Genomic DNA, 16,545 nt, shown 5'->3' with positions numbered 1-16,545 from the left:
GCTGGAGGGATGCTCAGAGGGTAAAGGAGATGCTGGAGGGATGCTCAGAGGGTAAAGGAGATGCTGGAGGGATGCTCAGTGGGTAAAGGTGTTTCTCATAGAGCCTGACGATCTGAGTGCAATCCCTGGGACTCACATGATGGAGGCAGAGGACTGACTCCTGCGAGCTGTCCTTTATCCCCATCCCCCGTGGGTACGTATCTGTACAATGCACAGACAGAAGTTATGTTTATACTATTTTTTATTTTTATTTTTTGGTTGTTCAAGACAGGGTTTTTCTATAGCTTTGGAGCCTGTCCTGGAACTAGCTCTGTAGACCAGGTAGGCCTTGAACTCACAGAGATCTGCCTGCCTCAGCTTCCCGAGTGCTGAGATTAAAGACGTGCGCTACCACCACCTGGCTAAAATGGCTGTATTTCATCTTTATCCTTGAAGGGGATCTTAGACAGGCTTAGCACTCTAATTTGCAGTTTTTCTTTGAGCCCCGTAATTCACTTGCTCTGCTGTCTCCTCGCTTGGTTTATGTCGAGAAGCGTACTGTGTGCCTTTGACCTTCTGAACCTAATCTGCCCTTGAAAAATCTGCCTACTTTTAGGAGTTTCCCCTTTCTTTGATTTCCATAGTTTTCCGATGGCATGCATGTATGGTTTTCTTTCTGCTTTAAGTTTGTCTTGCTTCTTTCCTTTGCAGTTTGATATCGGTAGAGACTTTCTTTTGTCAACTTGTTTAAGCTGAACCTTAGTTTCTTCACTGTACAGTTTCAGTTTCAAGAGAAATTGATATATGGTTTGGAAGGCAGAGGTGAGGCAACACCTGTTTCTCTACTTTGAAGGTTGGAGTCGCTAATATGCACTGACCTGCATACCTTGTTGACGTGGGTAACGCTGAGATCTGCAACTCCCTCACCTTTGACCATACTTTCTGCAGCTTGTCTGAGTAGTGTATGAGGTTTTCTATAACTTGTGGCAAAGATTCTTTAGGTTGCTCCTGCTATCAAAGCTCAAGGTTGTGAGTCAGCCATGGCTTTGAGTTTGTTCTTATGGGTTCCAGTACATCTGTGGAAGTTCTAGTTTGTTCTAAGTTCTAGTTTCTTCCTGACTGCCCATCTGACTAACAGTGACTTAAGTGAGGCCTGACACAAAATACAGGGACAAAGACCCCTCATGCAGATCCTGCATGTTCCCGGAAGTATGAAGTACGACCCCTATGATAAATTTTACTCTGTGCCACTCATTGTGGTTCTGTTTCTTTCTTTTTTTTTTTTTTTAGTTTTTCAAGACAGGGTTTCTCTGTGGTTTTGGAGCCTGTCCTGGAACTAGCTCTGTAGACCAGGCTGGTCTCGAACTCACAGAGATCCGCCTGCCTCTGCCTCCCGAGTGCTGGGATTAAAGGCGTGCACCACCACCGCCCGGCGGTTCTGTTTCTTTAAAGAAACCTTTACACAGAACATATCCACAGCAGTTCTAGAAGATACAATCTTTTACTTAAAAAAGATGTACTTTTTAAAACTCTGTGTGTGTGTTTGTGTACGTATGTGGGGTATGTGTTCTTGAGGACAAGATTTAAGATGAAAGGCTGGCGTTTGATGAGGCTGCATATAAAATACTGTTCGGGTTAATTGAGAAGACTCGTACTGGGGCAGGCAAAATGGCTCAGCAGGGCTGACAACATAGATTTGATCCCTGAATCCTACACAACATAAGAAGAGGAGCAACTCACAAGGTTACCTTCTGACTGCCACAGACATGCTGTGCCCCCTTACTCTCACAAAATGAAGGAAGACAAAGAATATTTTAGAAAGACTAGGACCTCTGCGGGACCAGGCCCGAGCCAGCGACCTCCCCTGGAGCAGGTAAACTGAGCAACTTCTGAGAGAGCAGACCCAAGTGAGCAACCTCCTTGGGAGCTTGCCCGAATGACCTCTGGGATTGCAGGTCAACTTCCGGGAGCACCAAACTACCTCCAGGAATGCTGAGGATGCAGAGCGACCTCCTGGGTGATTGGAACCCTTGCCCTGACTCCACTAGGAGAACAACCGTCTGAGCCTTGGATCCACTGGCACCAGAGACATGGCCCCAACTACACCAATCAGAGGAAAGGATAGGTGGACTAAAGGTAGAGCACACATCACCACCAAAAACTAGTGGCTCTGTGACAGCAGCTCCCTAATACAGACGGAGCAGAAGAAAACGATCTAAAAAGTAACTTTAGGAGAATGTTTGAGGCCATTACAGAGGAAATGAAAAGTCCCCTCAAAGAAATGGAGGAAAAGACAAACAAAAAATTGGAAGAAATCAACAAATTCCTTAAAGAAAACCAAGAAAAAGCAAACAGGTGAAAGAAAAGGTTCAAGATTGAAAACTGAAATAGATACATTTAAAAAAAATCTTTCCTGATTGTTCTACTAATTGCGTTTCATCTATTTTGTAAGCTTAATTGGGTCCCCTTTTGACTTCCACCCAACCTCTGAGGGTGTCTGTCAGACCTGGGGCTCATATGCTGGACAGTGTTAGCACTGCGCTCCACCCCACCCTCCTTCCAGGGCTCCCTTTCCCAGAGTGCCATTCCCTCGCAGGCTCTTCACTGAAGACTGCCTGCCCGGGCCTTCGTGGTGTGTTGTATAAACCCTACAAAAGTGGCGTTTTCTTTATTATTTTGAAGTCCTCTTTCAAGATTTATGTATTTTATTCATCAGATCCCACTATAGATGGTTGTGAGCCACCACCTGGTTGCTTGGAGTTGAACTCAGGACCTACAGAAAGAACAATTAGTACTCTTAGCCAATAAACCATCTCTCCAGCCCCTCCTTTATTATTTTTAATGTGGTTATAGTCTCACCCTATATATTTTATATCTTTAAAGTTTTTCATTGACAGAGAAAACCTAGACAAATGCAACATTGTCTCCCCTCACAAGTCTCTAGGAGTTTTCCCACAGATGGTACTTTCAGAGCAGAATGATTGGGACGTAGCTCTCATACAGATGAGAGCAATTTATGTGGTGGTTATGAGTGCAGTTATGTAAGAATGTATATGTAGTGGCATTTCATTCGTACTTTAATAAATAAAGCTTGCCTGAAGATCAGAGAATAAAACAGCCGCACTGGCCAGCCTTACAGACCAGGCCGTGGTGGCCCACACCTTTAATCCCAGTAGCCATGCTAGTTTGCCATAGAAACCAGGTGGTGCATGCCTTTAATCCCAGTGGTGCACGACTTTAATCCCAGCCCTAGAGAGGAAGATAAAATGGGAGGAGACAGCTCTCAGTCACGGTCTCATTCTGAGGTTTCCTGGAGGCAGCATCACCATTTTCAGACTGAGGTTGAGGTAAGAACCAGTGGCTGGCTGTTTTTCTTCTCTGGTCTTCAGGTTGAGCCCCAATATCTGTCTCTTGCGTTTTTATTAATCATGCTACAGGTATACATGTACCTGGACAAGGAGCTTGGAAGGGAGAAATGACTGGTCATGTTGATGCAATTAATTCAGGGGGTGATTTCCTTTCTTTAGATAGTGCAGAATTTCTACATCACATTGTTTATTGAAGATGATATAAATCTGGATATATGTTATATATAACTTTTTAATATCTCTCCACTTATAGAGGCTACATTAACATTGTTGGTTGCCTATTGTACAAAATTAAAAAAAAAAAACCTATCCCCAAAGCACTCATAAGATCTGCTCACAGAGTGCTTCTCCTTTCGTCCCCTCCATTTTTTAATGCCCCATTTAGTCTGCTCCTGTCTCTACCCTTAATGTAGATGCTATTACTGATCCCTGCTATATTTTAAGGATTGAAACGTATTTTTCAGGGTTGTTTATCTAGGGGCAAAACGCTGGTTCTTGTGGTCCATTTTTATGTTGAGTATAGCCGGGATCCTGACTGCCTACACGTCCTTGCTTTTGGTGAGTGATGCTTCTCGTTTTTCACTTTTGAGCAGTCTAGTAGGTTGCTCCTTCCTGTGCTGTTATATCTATCTGGAGTCTTCAATATTAGCAGAGCTGAGAGTTTACATTGGCCGCTTCAGTTTTATGCACAAGGGATGGCTGAAAGACTTATGCTGTTTAGAGGGTTTGTCTGCTCAATTTGGTCCTTTGAGAGGGTGACAGAGCACTCTTTTTATTCCCCCATTTCGTACTCTATCCATGAACTCACTAACATTATCATTTCAACACCTAGAGCATTCCTCCACAGTCTGGGCCTTACGCTCTGCAAACGCTAGTCTCCTAGCTCAGTTGCGGGTTATTCGCATATGACCCTGTCGCTGTCGCATGACATGCTGGAGTCACGCCTGAAGACAGACACCACGCAAGAGAAGGATCCATGGGAATGGAGACTAACAGAAAGATAGCTCTAACTGGACACTGGCTGCTTACCTTGATTTCATAATCCCATGTTCCCACTGACCTCTCTGGCATACAAGAGTCCAACCCTTGAATATGTTGTCAATTGCAATATTTTTCTTCTAAAAATGTGATCATTATTGTGAAAATATTGTAATGAGTACTGATTATGTAGAAATCAATAAAATGAAAGTGTGTAGTTTCTGTCTTGATGTAGAGCTCTTGATAGAGACAACGTGCTCATTCCGTTTCTTTTTTTTTTTTTTTCATTCCGTTTCTTATCACTGGGACAGATTAGACCTGAGAGGATGCAGTCTTCTGTGGTAGAGGAACGGCGGGCAGAGGCGGGTGCATGAGGCCTCTGGTCACATCAAATCACAGTCAGGAAGCCAAGAGAGATGGCTTACCCTTCGCTCATTTTGTCCTTTTTATTCAGTCTGGGGCCTCAGACTGGGATGCTGTTGGCCACATTCAGAGAGTCTTCCCTCCTAAGTTAGACCTTTCTGTAGAAATTCTCATAGACGCATGCAGAAGTGTTTCCATGGAGATAAATCAAAATGACCATGAAAAGTAGTCATCACAGACTGGTGTGAGATAGAGCTGCGATTGCTTCTTCATCCAGGGTTTAGAATCACAGACAAAGTCACTACTGCACATGGAACTTGGTTATTATCATTATAGATGCCCGAATGCAGCTTGCCAGGGCCTCTAAGAGGGAAGAGCTCCCTGCCAGCAAAGATCATCAAATAAAACTTCTTAGAAGGAGCAGCGCTGGAGGGCTAGGGGACAGCTTAGTCAGGACAGTGTCTGCTGTGTAAACATCAGTTCAGGTGTCCAGAGTCAAACCAGTGCTGCAGAGGTTCAGCACAGAGACAGAAGCCATAAGCTTCTGATTCAGTGAGAGACCTTTTATCCAAAGATAAAAGTGGTCCGTGAACATGTGTGTGTACTTGGTGCAGATGTGTGCACATGTGGTCATTTGTGCTCATGTGTATGCACATACCCACACCAGCAAGCACACACACACACACACACACACACACACACACACACACAGTGGCAGCACTGGAGTGGACTCTCAAATAGACAGTGGATTTGGACGTGGGGGCTGACGTGTGAGGCACATTGTGGGCAGAGGAAACCCACTGAGAGAGAGGAGTGAGAGAGAAGCGTATTTGATACTTTGTTAGGAAGGGAGTAATGTAGTGTTGGGAGGTACACCTGTGACGGCTTTTGAAAGTCAAGTAAGATAACGTAGTAAACATGAGTTTCCATTTTAGGGAAAATGACCCAGAAACTGTGATGTGAAGGTAGAGAGACCAGCTGAGAATCTCCCCTTTCAGTGCGGAGGGTGCAGACGTAGTGTGTGCTCAGGGCTAAATTCTGGGCTACTGATTTGTACGGCGTTTGTGTACAATCAGTGAGAAACGGGATTGTTAGCTTCCGGTGTGAAAATGTTAGTGTCCAGCGGAGTCATGGCTTTAGCAGACTCTCTAGCCTTCCTCTTTTGGACACCCGTGGAGACGGAGTGAGGCCTGGCATCAGTTCTGGAGTGCTTACATGGTAATCTTGGTCAAGTCACATAGATCTTCTAAGCCTTGGCTGCTTTTTAATTTCCAAATGATAATGATAGTATTTAATAAAATGTACATTTATATGGCTAAATAAAAATATACACAAAATTATTGTAGTAAAAGGTAAGTGCTTTGTACATTAATATGTTAGCAGCTGAGGACGTGAGCTTTCAGTTTCTGTGCTCATATGGACTTGATGACTGTCTGGGTTTAGCCTTAGATTTGAAATGTATTGAGCATATACAATGTTAATGACAATCACAACATCAGCACCAGTTCTGGAAAGAGCTTTTAAGTGACCCTTGGGAGAGTTGACTCTTAAACTCTCTTCTCTTATAAGTGAATCTAAGTGATGCCAGGCATGAGTCTGTCACAGGGAAGGATAGATGTGCCGGAAGGAAGCAGCAGTGGTAATGGCTGTGAGCTCCCAGAGGAGAGGGAATGAATTCCTCCCAGGGTGCTGGTGGACGCTACATTTAAACTGGCCTCAAGAGTCAGTGGCATGGGGGAAAAGAGCCTTAAAGAGATGAGAAATAGCATGGCAAGAGAAAATAAAAAGTAGCCTCAGCAGTGCACGGGGTGCCCATCATGAAGGCCCTGAGCTCCGCACTGCTGGGGTAGGACCTAGTCGGTTAAAGGTAACATAACTGCCTTGCCTTCTTTGCTTTGCAGTTACTCAGCTTTTTTTTACTCTGGGAAAGGATTGAACTATATCTGCATACGTGTCATAAGGTAAGTGTTCAGTCCTCATTGGATGCCCTACACAGAGTGGCAGGGGTTCCCACCACTCAGTGCTATACATGTAGTTGACCCTCTTTCACTGCTCCCTGACAGACCTGCTTGTGCAGTTTTAACTGAGATAAGTACATTTCCGCCTTCTCTCCCCCCCCCCCCCCCATTCTCCCTTTCCCTATGACATCTCCGGCAGATGTCTTACTCCGCCTTCCCTTCTCATCACAGCAGCGTTCCGGTTCAGCCATTGAACTGTCGCTCTCTGCTCTCCATAGTAACCCCGCCTCCGATCTTGCAGATCCAAGCGTCCTCTATTTGGGCCTCGCTTGCCTATGCCTGTCATGGTGGAGAGATAGTGGCTCTTTCCTGATGACATGTTTCTTGGGTCAGTGCCTACTTTCTCCTTTAAGGTCTGATTGGCCTTTCCTTGGTTTGAATCGATTTTCAAATTGGCTTCTCTCAGAAAGCTCATCACTGGTTCCCTCATTCCACTCTCTGTGGACCGATAGCATCCTTGCACCATGGAGTCTCTGACTTTGTCCTGCCGTGGGCTGGACCAGGTCCAGTGGTACACTCCTCTTTATAGACTCCCTTGACTATGGTGCTGACATCGTGCTAGTGTTTCTCCAGGACTGGGAGCATGTCAAGTCTTTCCAGTGGCCTCCTTAAGTCTGCTCTTACTCAAATGGAAGTGTAAACTTAAGTACTATTAAAATAGATGAGAATTGAAATCATGAGCTCGTTCATGGAAAGAATGTATATAAAAAGGGGGGGAAGGCCTGTTGCTAATGCCGTCCATTTTAGATGCTGGACACTCTCATAAATTAATCAGCAGAAGATGGAAATAACGTATTATTCCATCAGTCCCTTCTCACTAAATCTTTGACAAAGAAATTGTTGGCATCCCACTTTCATTAAGGACAGTAACATCTTTAGTCAGAAACAGAGGAGGCTTAAACTCTCAGCTAAATCCCAGCCACAGATTTATCCTAGCTGCCTTTCCATATGCAGTCAGCAGGACGTCATTTTGTTAGCCTCTAAGTAAGAATGCTCGTGTCCAGTTAAGTCTTAGGTTTCAGTGAGCTTTTTATTCTACCTACCTCTTTTGGATACATATAGTGACTGTTGAGCCAGTTTCAGACAACAAAACATTGTTTAATATTAGATTCTGGTATTCTGAAATGAAAATCTCTGATATATGTTTAATATCACTGGAGTAAGACTGAGCTTTTTGTTTGTTTGCTTGTTTCTGCTTCTTTTTTCTTTCTTTTTTTTTTGTTTTTCGAGGCAGGGTTTCTCTGTAGCTTTGGAGCCTAGAGGCGTGCACCACCGCCACCTGACTAAGTTAGATTGGTTTAAAATTATGCTTCCTTCTTGTCTAGCATCACCCTTAGACTTAATTCAGAGACATCTGCAGTGGGACTTCTTTTGTTCGTTCAAATAATAAACTTTTGCCATTTTTCTCAACTTTCTTGTCCTGGACTATTTTGGGATCTAATTGCAGTATGAATCTGTGGACAATGAGAAGAGATGAAGGGGATTATGACAGGAGGTGACCTTCCTTGGAAGGTAGTTACTTTGGTTAGGCCTTCAAATCAGTGCAAACAAGGCCTGTGGAGTCTGTTTCTATTGGCAAGGGGGATTCTTGGGGGCTTGGAGGTTGACTCTTACCCTTTTTCAGAATAAGCCAGAAGGGGTAGGATTGGCAGCAGGTCTAGAATCTCTTACTTACCCAGGGATACCCAGAGAGCACTTCATCTTGCAGTGATGAGTCAAAACTCCTCATATGCTTATAATTTGACTTCCTTACTTAAAAAACAAACCCTAAGGTAACAGTGAGCTAGCAATAATGGGATGTCTCTGTGAAATTTTCTAGCAAGCTAGACTTAATGTATCTTGAGTGCTTTTACCTTAAATCAGCCTGGAGCACACAGGTCTCATGGCAGCAGAAGGACTCCCTGGAGTTGTACAGTGGGTGGAGTGATGGATAAGGACACGCCACGCACAACAGGGCTCCTTCTGTGAAGCAGCATTCCTATACACTCGTCTCAAAACACACCTCACAGCCTAAGCTCAAAATCAGAGGGCCTGGAAGAAAGACCTTTCATGAGTAGCTGTGTTTACGTGACTAGATTTTCCCAAGGGAAATAATTTATTTGTACCTTATGATTGCTTGCGCCCTTTTAAATCATTTGCAAAGTTTGGGTTTGGATAAGAGGTAAATTCCACAGTCCAACTGCTGTGATTCATTTGGCTTTCTGATAGACCAGTAATTTTGCATTCATGTATTTGAGATCTTGGCTTGTACTTCCTTTAAAAGAAATAGTCAAAGAGGAGGTAAAGGTTGGTAAGGACTGCTGCTGGAAATGGGCGGCCGGCTAAGGATGGAAATAACCGAAAGGCAGAGGGTGGAGATGCGAGATTGGTGGTCGCATCAAGCCACACAATCACGTGATGCCTTCCAGCCATTCTACACAGCAAACACTTGGGAACCATGAAGGCGACTTGATTGGAGCCACCCTCACTGAGGTGGCCTAAATAATAGCATGCAATGCCCAGGATAGTTGTGATCCACATCTGGCGCCTTTGTTTCCCCAGGTCTTCATTTTCCTGGTGATCCTGCTGTGCTCCTTCTTACTGTATGTTCTGAACCAATACTGGACGGACAAGTGGCTGATAGCTGGGCTGTCGCTGCAGGTGAGCACCAGCCTGGACTGCTCATCACGGTGTCCAGATGTGTCGAGTCTGACTCTTGGCTTTTCCCCAGATCATTGCTCCCTTTCTGCACCTGAGCCTCATAACTGTGATGATTCTTCTTTCCTGGCCCCTAGCCATCTGTGTGGCCCACTTGGAATCGGAAGGTATGTCGTGTGCAGTGGAACCTTGCCTGATTTCCCAGCTTGTATCCTCCACTCAGAGACAGCTGTGCCTCTTTGAAAGCTCTTCAGTGTGTTATGTAGGCAGGCTCTTCATGGTCTCAGTTTCCGACTCCTGTGGCCTACCATAGTATTTGTAGGCCTAAGCCCTCCTTCTGAGAAAGATTCTCTTAGGAAAGCATCATTTCCCCTTTGTTGGTGCACACCATTTATCTGGGACAGAGGGGACAGCAGAAGACATCTCAATTTTGCCCTGACCTGAGTGCTTCTGTAAGGCTTAGCCTGTTTATACACAGACATCACGGATTTCAGTTAATACTATGCCCAGTGATCTTTGGTTACATCAGGTAACTCAGAGAAATCCCACGTGAGCCCTGCCACACCTAGGAACTTAAAGAAGCAGGAATGACTGCCTCTGAAGCTGGTGTGCTCTCTGTTCTTTTGTGGTATTGTGGAAACAAAACAGTAAGGTCGGTGTGCTGAACTGCTTTGTGAGTGAAAGCTGTAGGGTCTGCTTTCCACATCTCTCTTCCACCACTGGTCAAATGAAAGGCACTTGCTTCCTGGCTTGTATGCAGGCTAGTGAAGGGCTGGTTTCATAGTGGTGTTGGTGTGTGCGCACATGTGTGTGTGTGTGTGTGCGCATGTGTGTGTATGTAGTAAATTTTAGAATATATTCCTCAGATAGGAGCTTAAAGGGAACATTAATAAACTACTTTCTTTGTTTTAGTTAGAATAAGAAGATACAGAATGGCAGGTTACGAGCACGAAGTCCTGGAGACATGTAATATATTCACAAGGTTAAAAGGTTAGACCTGGAGGTCTCAATTTGCTGAAGCACATAGGTAGTACAAGTGGGTGGGATCCCCAAGGGTCTAAAACAGAAGGTGTTGGGACGGAATCAAGGATGGACTGTGGTGTGGGAGATGGTTGTGGGCGAGGTCTGTAGGTGAAGACAAGAAAGAAGGGATATAAACAAAGCTAGTGTTTGTCAGCGTGTATGAGTGAGCACTGTCGTCACAGCTCTGTGAGGTTAACTCAGCTGCCAGACAGACCAGTTTACAGAAAGAGGATGAAGTCTCGGGGAGATTACATCACACGTCCTCGGTTACAGTCAGAAGTGATGGAGCTCAGCCTTGAACTCACATTTCTGTCAGCGCCTTTTCACCTGTACTGCTCTGCCTTGAGCTAGAGGGTCTCTCAGGATGGTCTTCAGTCTCAGAACCAGCCAAGCTCCTCCTCCCAGAGGCTCTTCTTGTACCTCCTTCCCTCCCTTCCTCCACCCACCTTTTGTACAGTTTTTCTGTTTTTACTTCCAAGTTACAGCAATATTGCTCTAATAATGTCTTTTTCTGAAATGCATTTTAGTGGTTGAGCACTTGTACACATAGGGCCTGAATTCAATACCCAGCACTGAAAACAACTCGTGTATCTGAACAATTCTGGGTATTTATATCTGAACCCCGAAAGGGAGGGCGCGACAGAAACAGAAAGTGAACCAGCTGCTGCTGTGGGGTAGCTAGCTGTCTGGAACGGGTCTCCACCCGCCTTTCGTTTTTACCCATGTTTCTCCCCTCAACCTTTTCAGCTCTACAGGTAGCTGCTGGACTCCCCTTCTTCGTCATTCTTTTGTGTCTTTACTTGATACCGCTGGGGATTTATTCTCCCTGCATTCTGAAGAAGGAGAATTTAGGGCCGAAGCCTACCTTCTTTGGACACAGAGGCGCACCCATGGTAGGTCTGAGCAACGTGAGCACAGTGGGTGCGGGTGTGGGGGGCATGGCATGGGGAAGGGGAACGGTCAGCCAAGACCGGGTATAGGGCAACGGTCAGCCTCTCTGAAGAGACAGCTCCAGGAGCCAGTCTGCTTCTAAAGCCCTTCCATCCCCAAGCTCTATGTCTGCCATAAGAGAAATGTTGGGAGCAGAGACTCTAAGGCACAAGGCTTGATATTCCTTTCTTCCATAGCTGGCACCAGAGAATACCATGATGTCCTTTGAGAAGGCCGTGGAACATGGTGCCTCCGGCCTGGAGACTGATGTATACTTAAGGTAGGAGAATAGGGACTGGGATGGGGCCAAGAGGGGACTCGTCCGGTGTCATGGGAAGGACCAGCTAGGCCCAAGGGGTAAAGAGAACAAGCCTTGAAGACTTTTTCTTTCATGTCTGCCACATATATGAGCCCCGTCTCCCTTTACCTCCCTGTTCTTCACCACAGGCTTACAAAGCACACGAGTCACCTCTATCCCCATTGCAAACCGTGCTTGTCCCCTGACCCCGTGCATTAGCTTAGAAACTTGCTTACTAGCGATCCCCAGACGTCTGCCTAGATACCTGGGCTATTCTAGGCTACCTTCTGAGTGTTCAGCAGACGCCACCTGGTGAGATACAGTTGTGCTTCCTTCCCAGCCAGTATAGGAGGTGTGGCACAGTCGCAGGTGACAGAGTAAGGCCAGGAGTCTCCGTGCAGGAGAAGGATGCCTCCTATTCTGTGAAAGACAAAATCTGTATGTACTCAACGTTACGCTTGCGCCAACCTTAAAGGAAAATATTTTGCTGACCAGAGATGGGGGCACTCCAGACGAAGGCATCTGAATGAGCAAACACAAACCACAGAGCTCCCTGAATGTGTCATGGACAGCCAGGATAGGTGTCAGAGGCTGCAGGGCCTGTGATTTTGTTGTTGTTGATTTGTTTCTTTGTATTTGTTTTCTAATTTTATTATAGTATTGTTTGCTTGCTGTGTGTATAGAGATCAGAGGATGGAGTTGGTTCTTTCCTTCCGTCATGTGGGTCCCAGAGAGCAGACTCAGGCTGTCACATTTGGTGACAGGTCCCACTGGCTACTGAGCCATCTCACCAGCTCGGTACTTGGTTTTTACTTTGTTTTGTTTGCTTTTGTTATGAGAAGCCAGATCTTGTGTAGATGGCTTTGTACTCACTGTGTAGCTGAGGATGATGTAAACTTCCGACCCTTCTGCCCCTACCTCCTTAGTGCTCCGCCTACAGGTGTGTATCACTATGTCTGGCTTGGTTTGTAAAAAAAATAATTTATCTAACTTTATTCTATGTGTATTGGTATGACGGTATCAGGTCCCTTGGAACTGAAGTAACACACAGTTGTGACCTGGGAATTGAACCAGGCTTCTCTGGAAGAGCAGCCAGTGCTCTTAACTGCTGAGCCCTTTCTCCAGCCCCCAGCTTGGTTTATTTTTCTTTTTATAATGATGGGGATCAAACTCAGGGCTCATGCATGCCAGGAAAGCACTTTGCCACTTAGCCACACCCCAGTCCATTGTTGCTTTTGTTTTTATTGTTTTTATACGCTTTGGAAATAATTATTAAGGTGTTGGGTAGCAGGGTATAGTAATGGTTCAAAGAAAAACAAAGGGATGCTTGGATCAGAGCGGGTCCAGGAACAGCGAGGTGTGTGTGTGTGGGGGTGCATCACTGTAGAATTTATACATCTAGGCAACTTAGGAAGTAGGAAGGCTTCATTTTTACTGTGAATGTATTCAGTGAGGCAATCAGAAAATTGAGCATTCAATTTAACAGAGGAGTAGCCTGGGCTCAAAGAAGGGAAATGTAGCTCTGGTCATGAGGCTGAGAATGAGCATGGTAAGGTAGATATTAACACTGGCTTGCAAGACCCCCAAACTGGGATTTTTGGCATAATTTTCTGAAACTGAGTGTTTGTGATGGAGCTCTCTGTGTCATCTCTGGAAGCACCCAATGGCCATGGCTTCATGTTAAAGGTTCTGGTCCAGCAAACCCTTCACATCTGGTCTTTATTCTCCACTGATTTTAACTCAGATCCAGGTCATCCTTCCAGCCTCTACTGCTCTGCTTGCTGACATCTCTTCCTGAAGATCTTCTCTTCCAAATGCCTCCCCCACGTTAGCGTCACACCAAGCTTCATTACTGCCCCAGACTGCACGTCATCCGGGGCCCACGTAGGACATGAACCTGTCAGGAATTTTAACAGGGAAAATACAATGTAAAGAACTACTAGACACTAAAGAAGAGGACTCTAAGGATCATAAGAACAGAATGCTTTACAGCATAATTTTAGTGCTTATATAAAAAAGCATAAAAATAGGTTTTATAGAAAAACCTAATGTTTCCTTATTAATATATGATTTGAATAATTGTGACTCCTCTTTCTTTTGGTTACTTTGTCTAAGGATCTATCAATCACATATATATTTAAAACACCCAGCTCTTAGATTCATTGTTTTTCTTCTACTTTATTCCTTTCTTCCCTGGTTTTTATTATTTCTTCCTGTCTACTGGATTTGGGTTTGGTTTGCTGTTGTTTTGCCAAACTCTTGAGTTGCATCAGTGAGTGGTTTGTTTGTGCTCCTTTTGATTTTTTTAATGTAGGAAAGATAATTTTCCCTCATAGAAAATTTTGGTGTGTTGAGTTTTCATTTTCATTTATTTCAAGAAAACTTATTTTCATCTTGAATTTTTTACCCATTCACCATTCAGTAGTGTCTTGTTTAATTTCTATGAGTTTGTGTAATTCTAGAGATTCTTTTGCTGTTGATTTCAAGCTTTATCTTGAATCACTGTGGTCAGATAGGATGCATATAATTATTTCAAGTTTTCTATATTTGTTGAGATTTTCTGTGTCCCAGCATGTGGACTGTTTTAGAGAAAGTTCTGTGGGCTCCTGAGTAGACGGTATAGTCTTTTGTGGACTGGACTGTAGACATCTGTGAGGTCCGTTTGCTGTATGATGTCGCTCAGTTCCTGTGTTTCTCTGGTTGTCTCTTGTCCTGATGACCAGTGTGTTGGAGGAAGCAGTGTACTGAAATCACCTTCTGTTACTGACTTGGGGTTAATCTGTATCTTGAAGTCCGATAGTATGCTTTTAAAGAAATGGGGTGTGCGAGGGTTTGGTGCATACGTGTTTAGGATTATAATATCTTCTTGGTTAATTGTTCCCCTGATCAGAATGAAGTGTTCTTCTTTAGTTCTTTGAATTTATTTTGGCTAAAAGTCTATTTTGTCACATATTAGGGTGGTGATGCTTTTTCCTGGGTACCCCAACCCCAACCTTTCACTCTAATGTGATACCTATCCTTAAAGGCAAAAGGATTCTATAGATAACAGAAATATGGATTTTTGTTTCTCATTCTGTTCATCTAACCTTTATCTTTTGATTAGAGGATTAAGGCCATTAATATTCAAAGGTTATTATTGAAAAGTGTGTGCTGATAACTATTATTTTGTTGCCTTTTTGCTGTTTGTGTTGTTTGTCTTGTTTCATATTTCAATAATTATAACTTCATTTGTTTTCTTTCTGTAGTCTTTTGGTCCCACCCCTAGATGAAGCTCTACAGGCAATCAATGGTTACTGGGAGCGGGAGAATCAGTTTTCTCCAGGGACGAGCCTCTTGATAGGTTATCCTATCCCAAGTGGTCCTTAAACACATGTACCTATGAACAATACCACAAAGACTCAGTATATTTATGTATATAAATATCAACAATATTTATGGGAGACAATGCCATGAGTTGAAGAGGAAGGGTGTATAAAGTGTGGTCCTTAAACACATGTACCTAAGAACAATAGCACAAAGACTCAGTATATTTATGTATATAAATATCAACAATATTTGTGGGAGACAACGCCATGAGTTGAAGAGGAAGGGAAGGGTGTGTAAAGAGAGCTGGAGCAGGGAGAGAAGCAGTGGAACGCGTGTGAACATGGCACTCGTGTGCAAAATCCTAAAGAAAATTAAATAAGAGTAAACAGGAAAAACATTTCGAGAGTGCCAGGTATTATTAAAAAATAAAAGAACCAGTTAGAAGATGAGCAAAAGGCCTTTATAGGTATTTCATAAGAAAATATACAGGTAAAAATTCATATTGGAAAGAGTTTCAGCTTCATTAGACATTTGGAACACTCAGATGGTACTCACATTGGTCCTCTATTTGAATGTCACAAGAGCTAGAGCAAGATGGCAGCTGAGTCAAATCCTCTAATGATGATATTACCATAGGCATACCCCCTCTGAATAGCTGTTCACCTACAGGAGCTAAGAAGGCCAGGTAAGAGACCATACACCTGGCTTTAGTAGCATGATCAGGAAGGATGCAGTGAAGAAGCAGGAAGAAAAGAGTTGTCCTCCTTCAACTCCAAGGAGCATGGAGAAAGTAAGGACTTAGATTTCAGATCTACTACCAAGCCTGCCAGGGGGCATCCAATGCCAAGCAGAGTCCCATCAGCCCTGTCCCCAGGCCAGCATTCATGACTGAGCCACTGGAACTGGGTTAACTGGCTGAAGGAGTGCCTCTGCCATCGCTCTCCCAATGTTGGGTAGCAGAGAAGAAAGCAAGATTCTCCTGTCTGGGGCAGAGCACAAAAGCTGCCACGGGATGTTTCCTCCTCTGGAGAAGACCTGTGTCAGGTAGAAGCTAAACCCCTTCAGCCCAGATCTTAAATGGAGCCTCTTGGCTTGAGCATCAGGAAGGAGACCCGAGAGTCAGTAGCACGGGCTCAAGTACGTCAGCCTTGGCAACCAATAGATTTCTGTAATACCTATTTGGGCAGCACAGGTATACCTGGCTAGTGCTCGCAGATGGAGCCTTTAGAATTTTCCTACATCGGTACCCCAATGGGACAGATTTGTCTTTTAGTCCGATTCCCCAGCAGCTGTAATGTGGTCCTGTATACACCCCTGAAGCTTTGCAGGTCCTTATGGAAGACTCAGCTGTGACTTAGACAGCATAACGGGTGGCAGGCAGATGTAGAGGGTCCATCTGCAAGTACTGGGACAGAGATAGCTGTACTGCCAGAGGTGAGCCACCAAGGCTGGGTCACATTTGGGAATGGGTACATTAGCACTATCCCAGCCTTGGGTAGCAAGAGTATGCTGGCGGAGAGACTGGGGGAATAAGCATAGGACTTTGCCTTGGAGGTCAGTCCTGGGTGTATGGAACCTAACTTGGGCAGAGCCTAACAGCTCCTGTCCTCAGGCCTGCCTGAACAGCCCTGGTTTATGGTCTTCT

At 44.4% G+C, this 16,545-nt stretch overlaps 1 protein-coding gene across 1 annotated transcript in view; it reads left to right on the top strand.

Annotated features, from left to right (window-relative positions):
* Gdpd4 (glycerophosphodiester phosphodiesterase domain containing 4) overlaps window positions 1-16,545 on the top strand; it is a 42,043-nt gene that overhangs the window by 4,850 nt on the left and 20,648 nt on the right. Inside the window, exons 3-9 of the mRNA XM_013350115.1 lie at window positions 3,812-3,905; window positions 6,590-6,649; window positions 9,248-9,346; window positions 9,417-9,510; window positions 10,256-10,333; window positions 11,114-11,259; window positions 11,494-11,576. Of these exons, the coding sequence (XP_013205569.1) occupies window positions 3,812-3,905; window positions 6,590-6,649; window positions 9,248-9,346; window positions 9,417-9,510; window positions 10,256-10,333; window positions 11,114-11,259; window positions 11,494-11,576 (654 nt within the window). The remainder of the gene's footprint in view (window positions 1-3,811; window positions 3,906-6,589; window positions 6,650-9,247; window positions 9,347-9,416; window positions 9,511-10,255; window positions 10,334-11,113; window positions 11,260-11,493; window positions 11,577-16,545) is intronic.

This window comes from Microtus ochrogaster, chromosome 22, assembly GCF_000317375.1.
Source record: "Microtus ochrogaster isolate Prairie Vole_2 chromosome 22, MicOch1.0, whole genome shotgun sequence".
NCBI classification, from domain to species: Eukaryota; Metazoa; Chordata; class Mammalia; order Rodentia; family Cricetidae; genus Microtus; species Microtus ochrogaster.
Note: the sequence above shows the minus strand (reverse complement) of the source record. Positions and strands in the feature narration are given on the sequence as shown.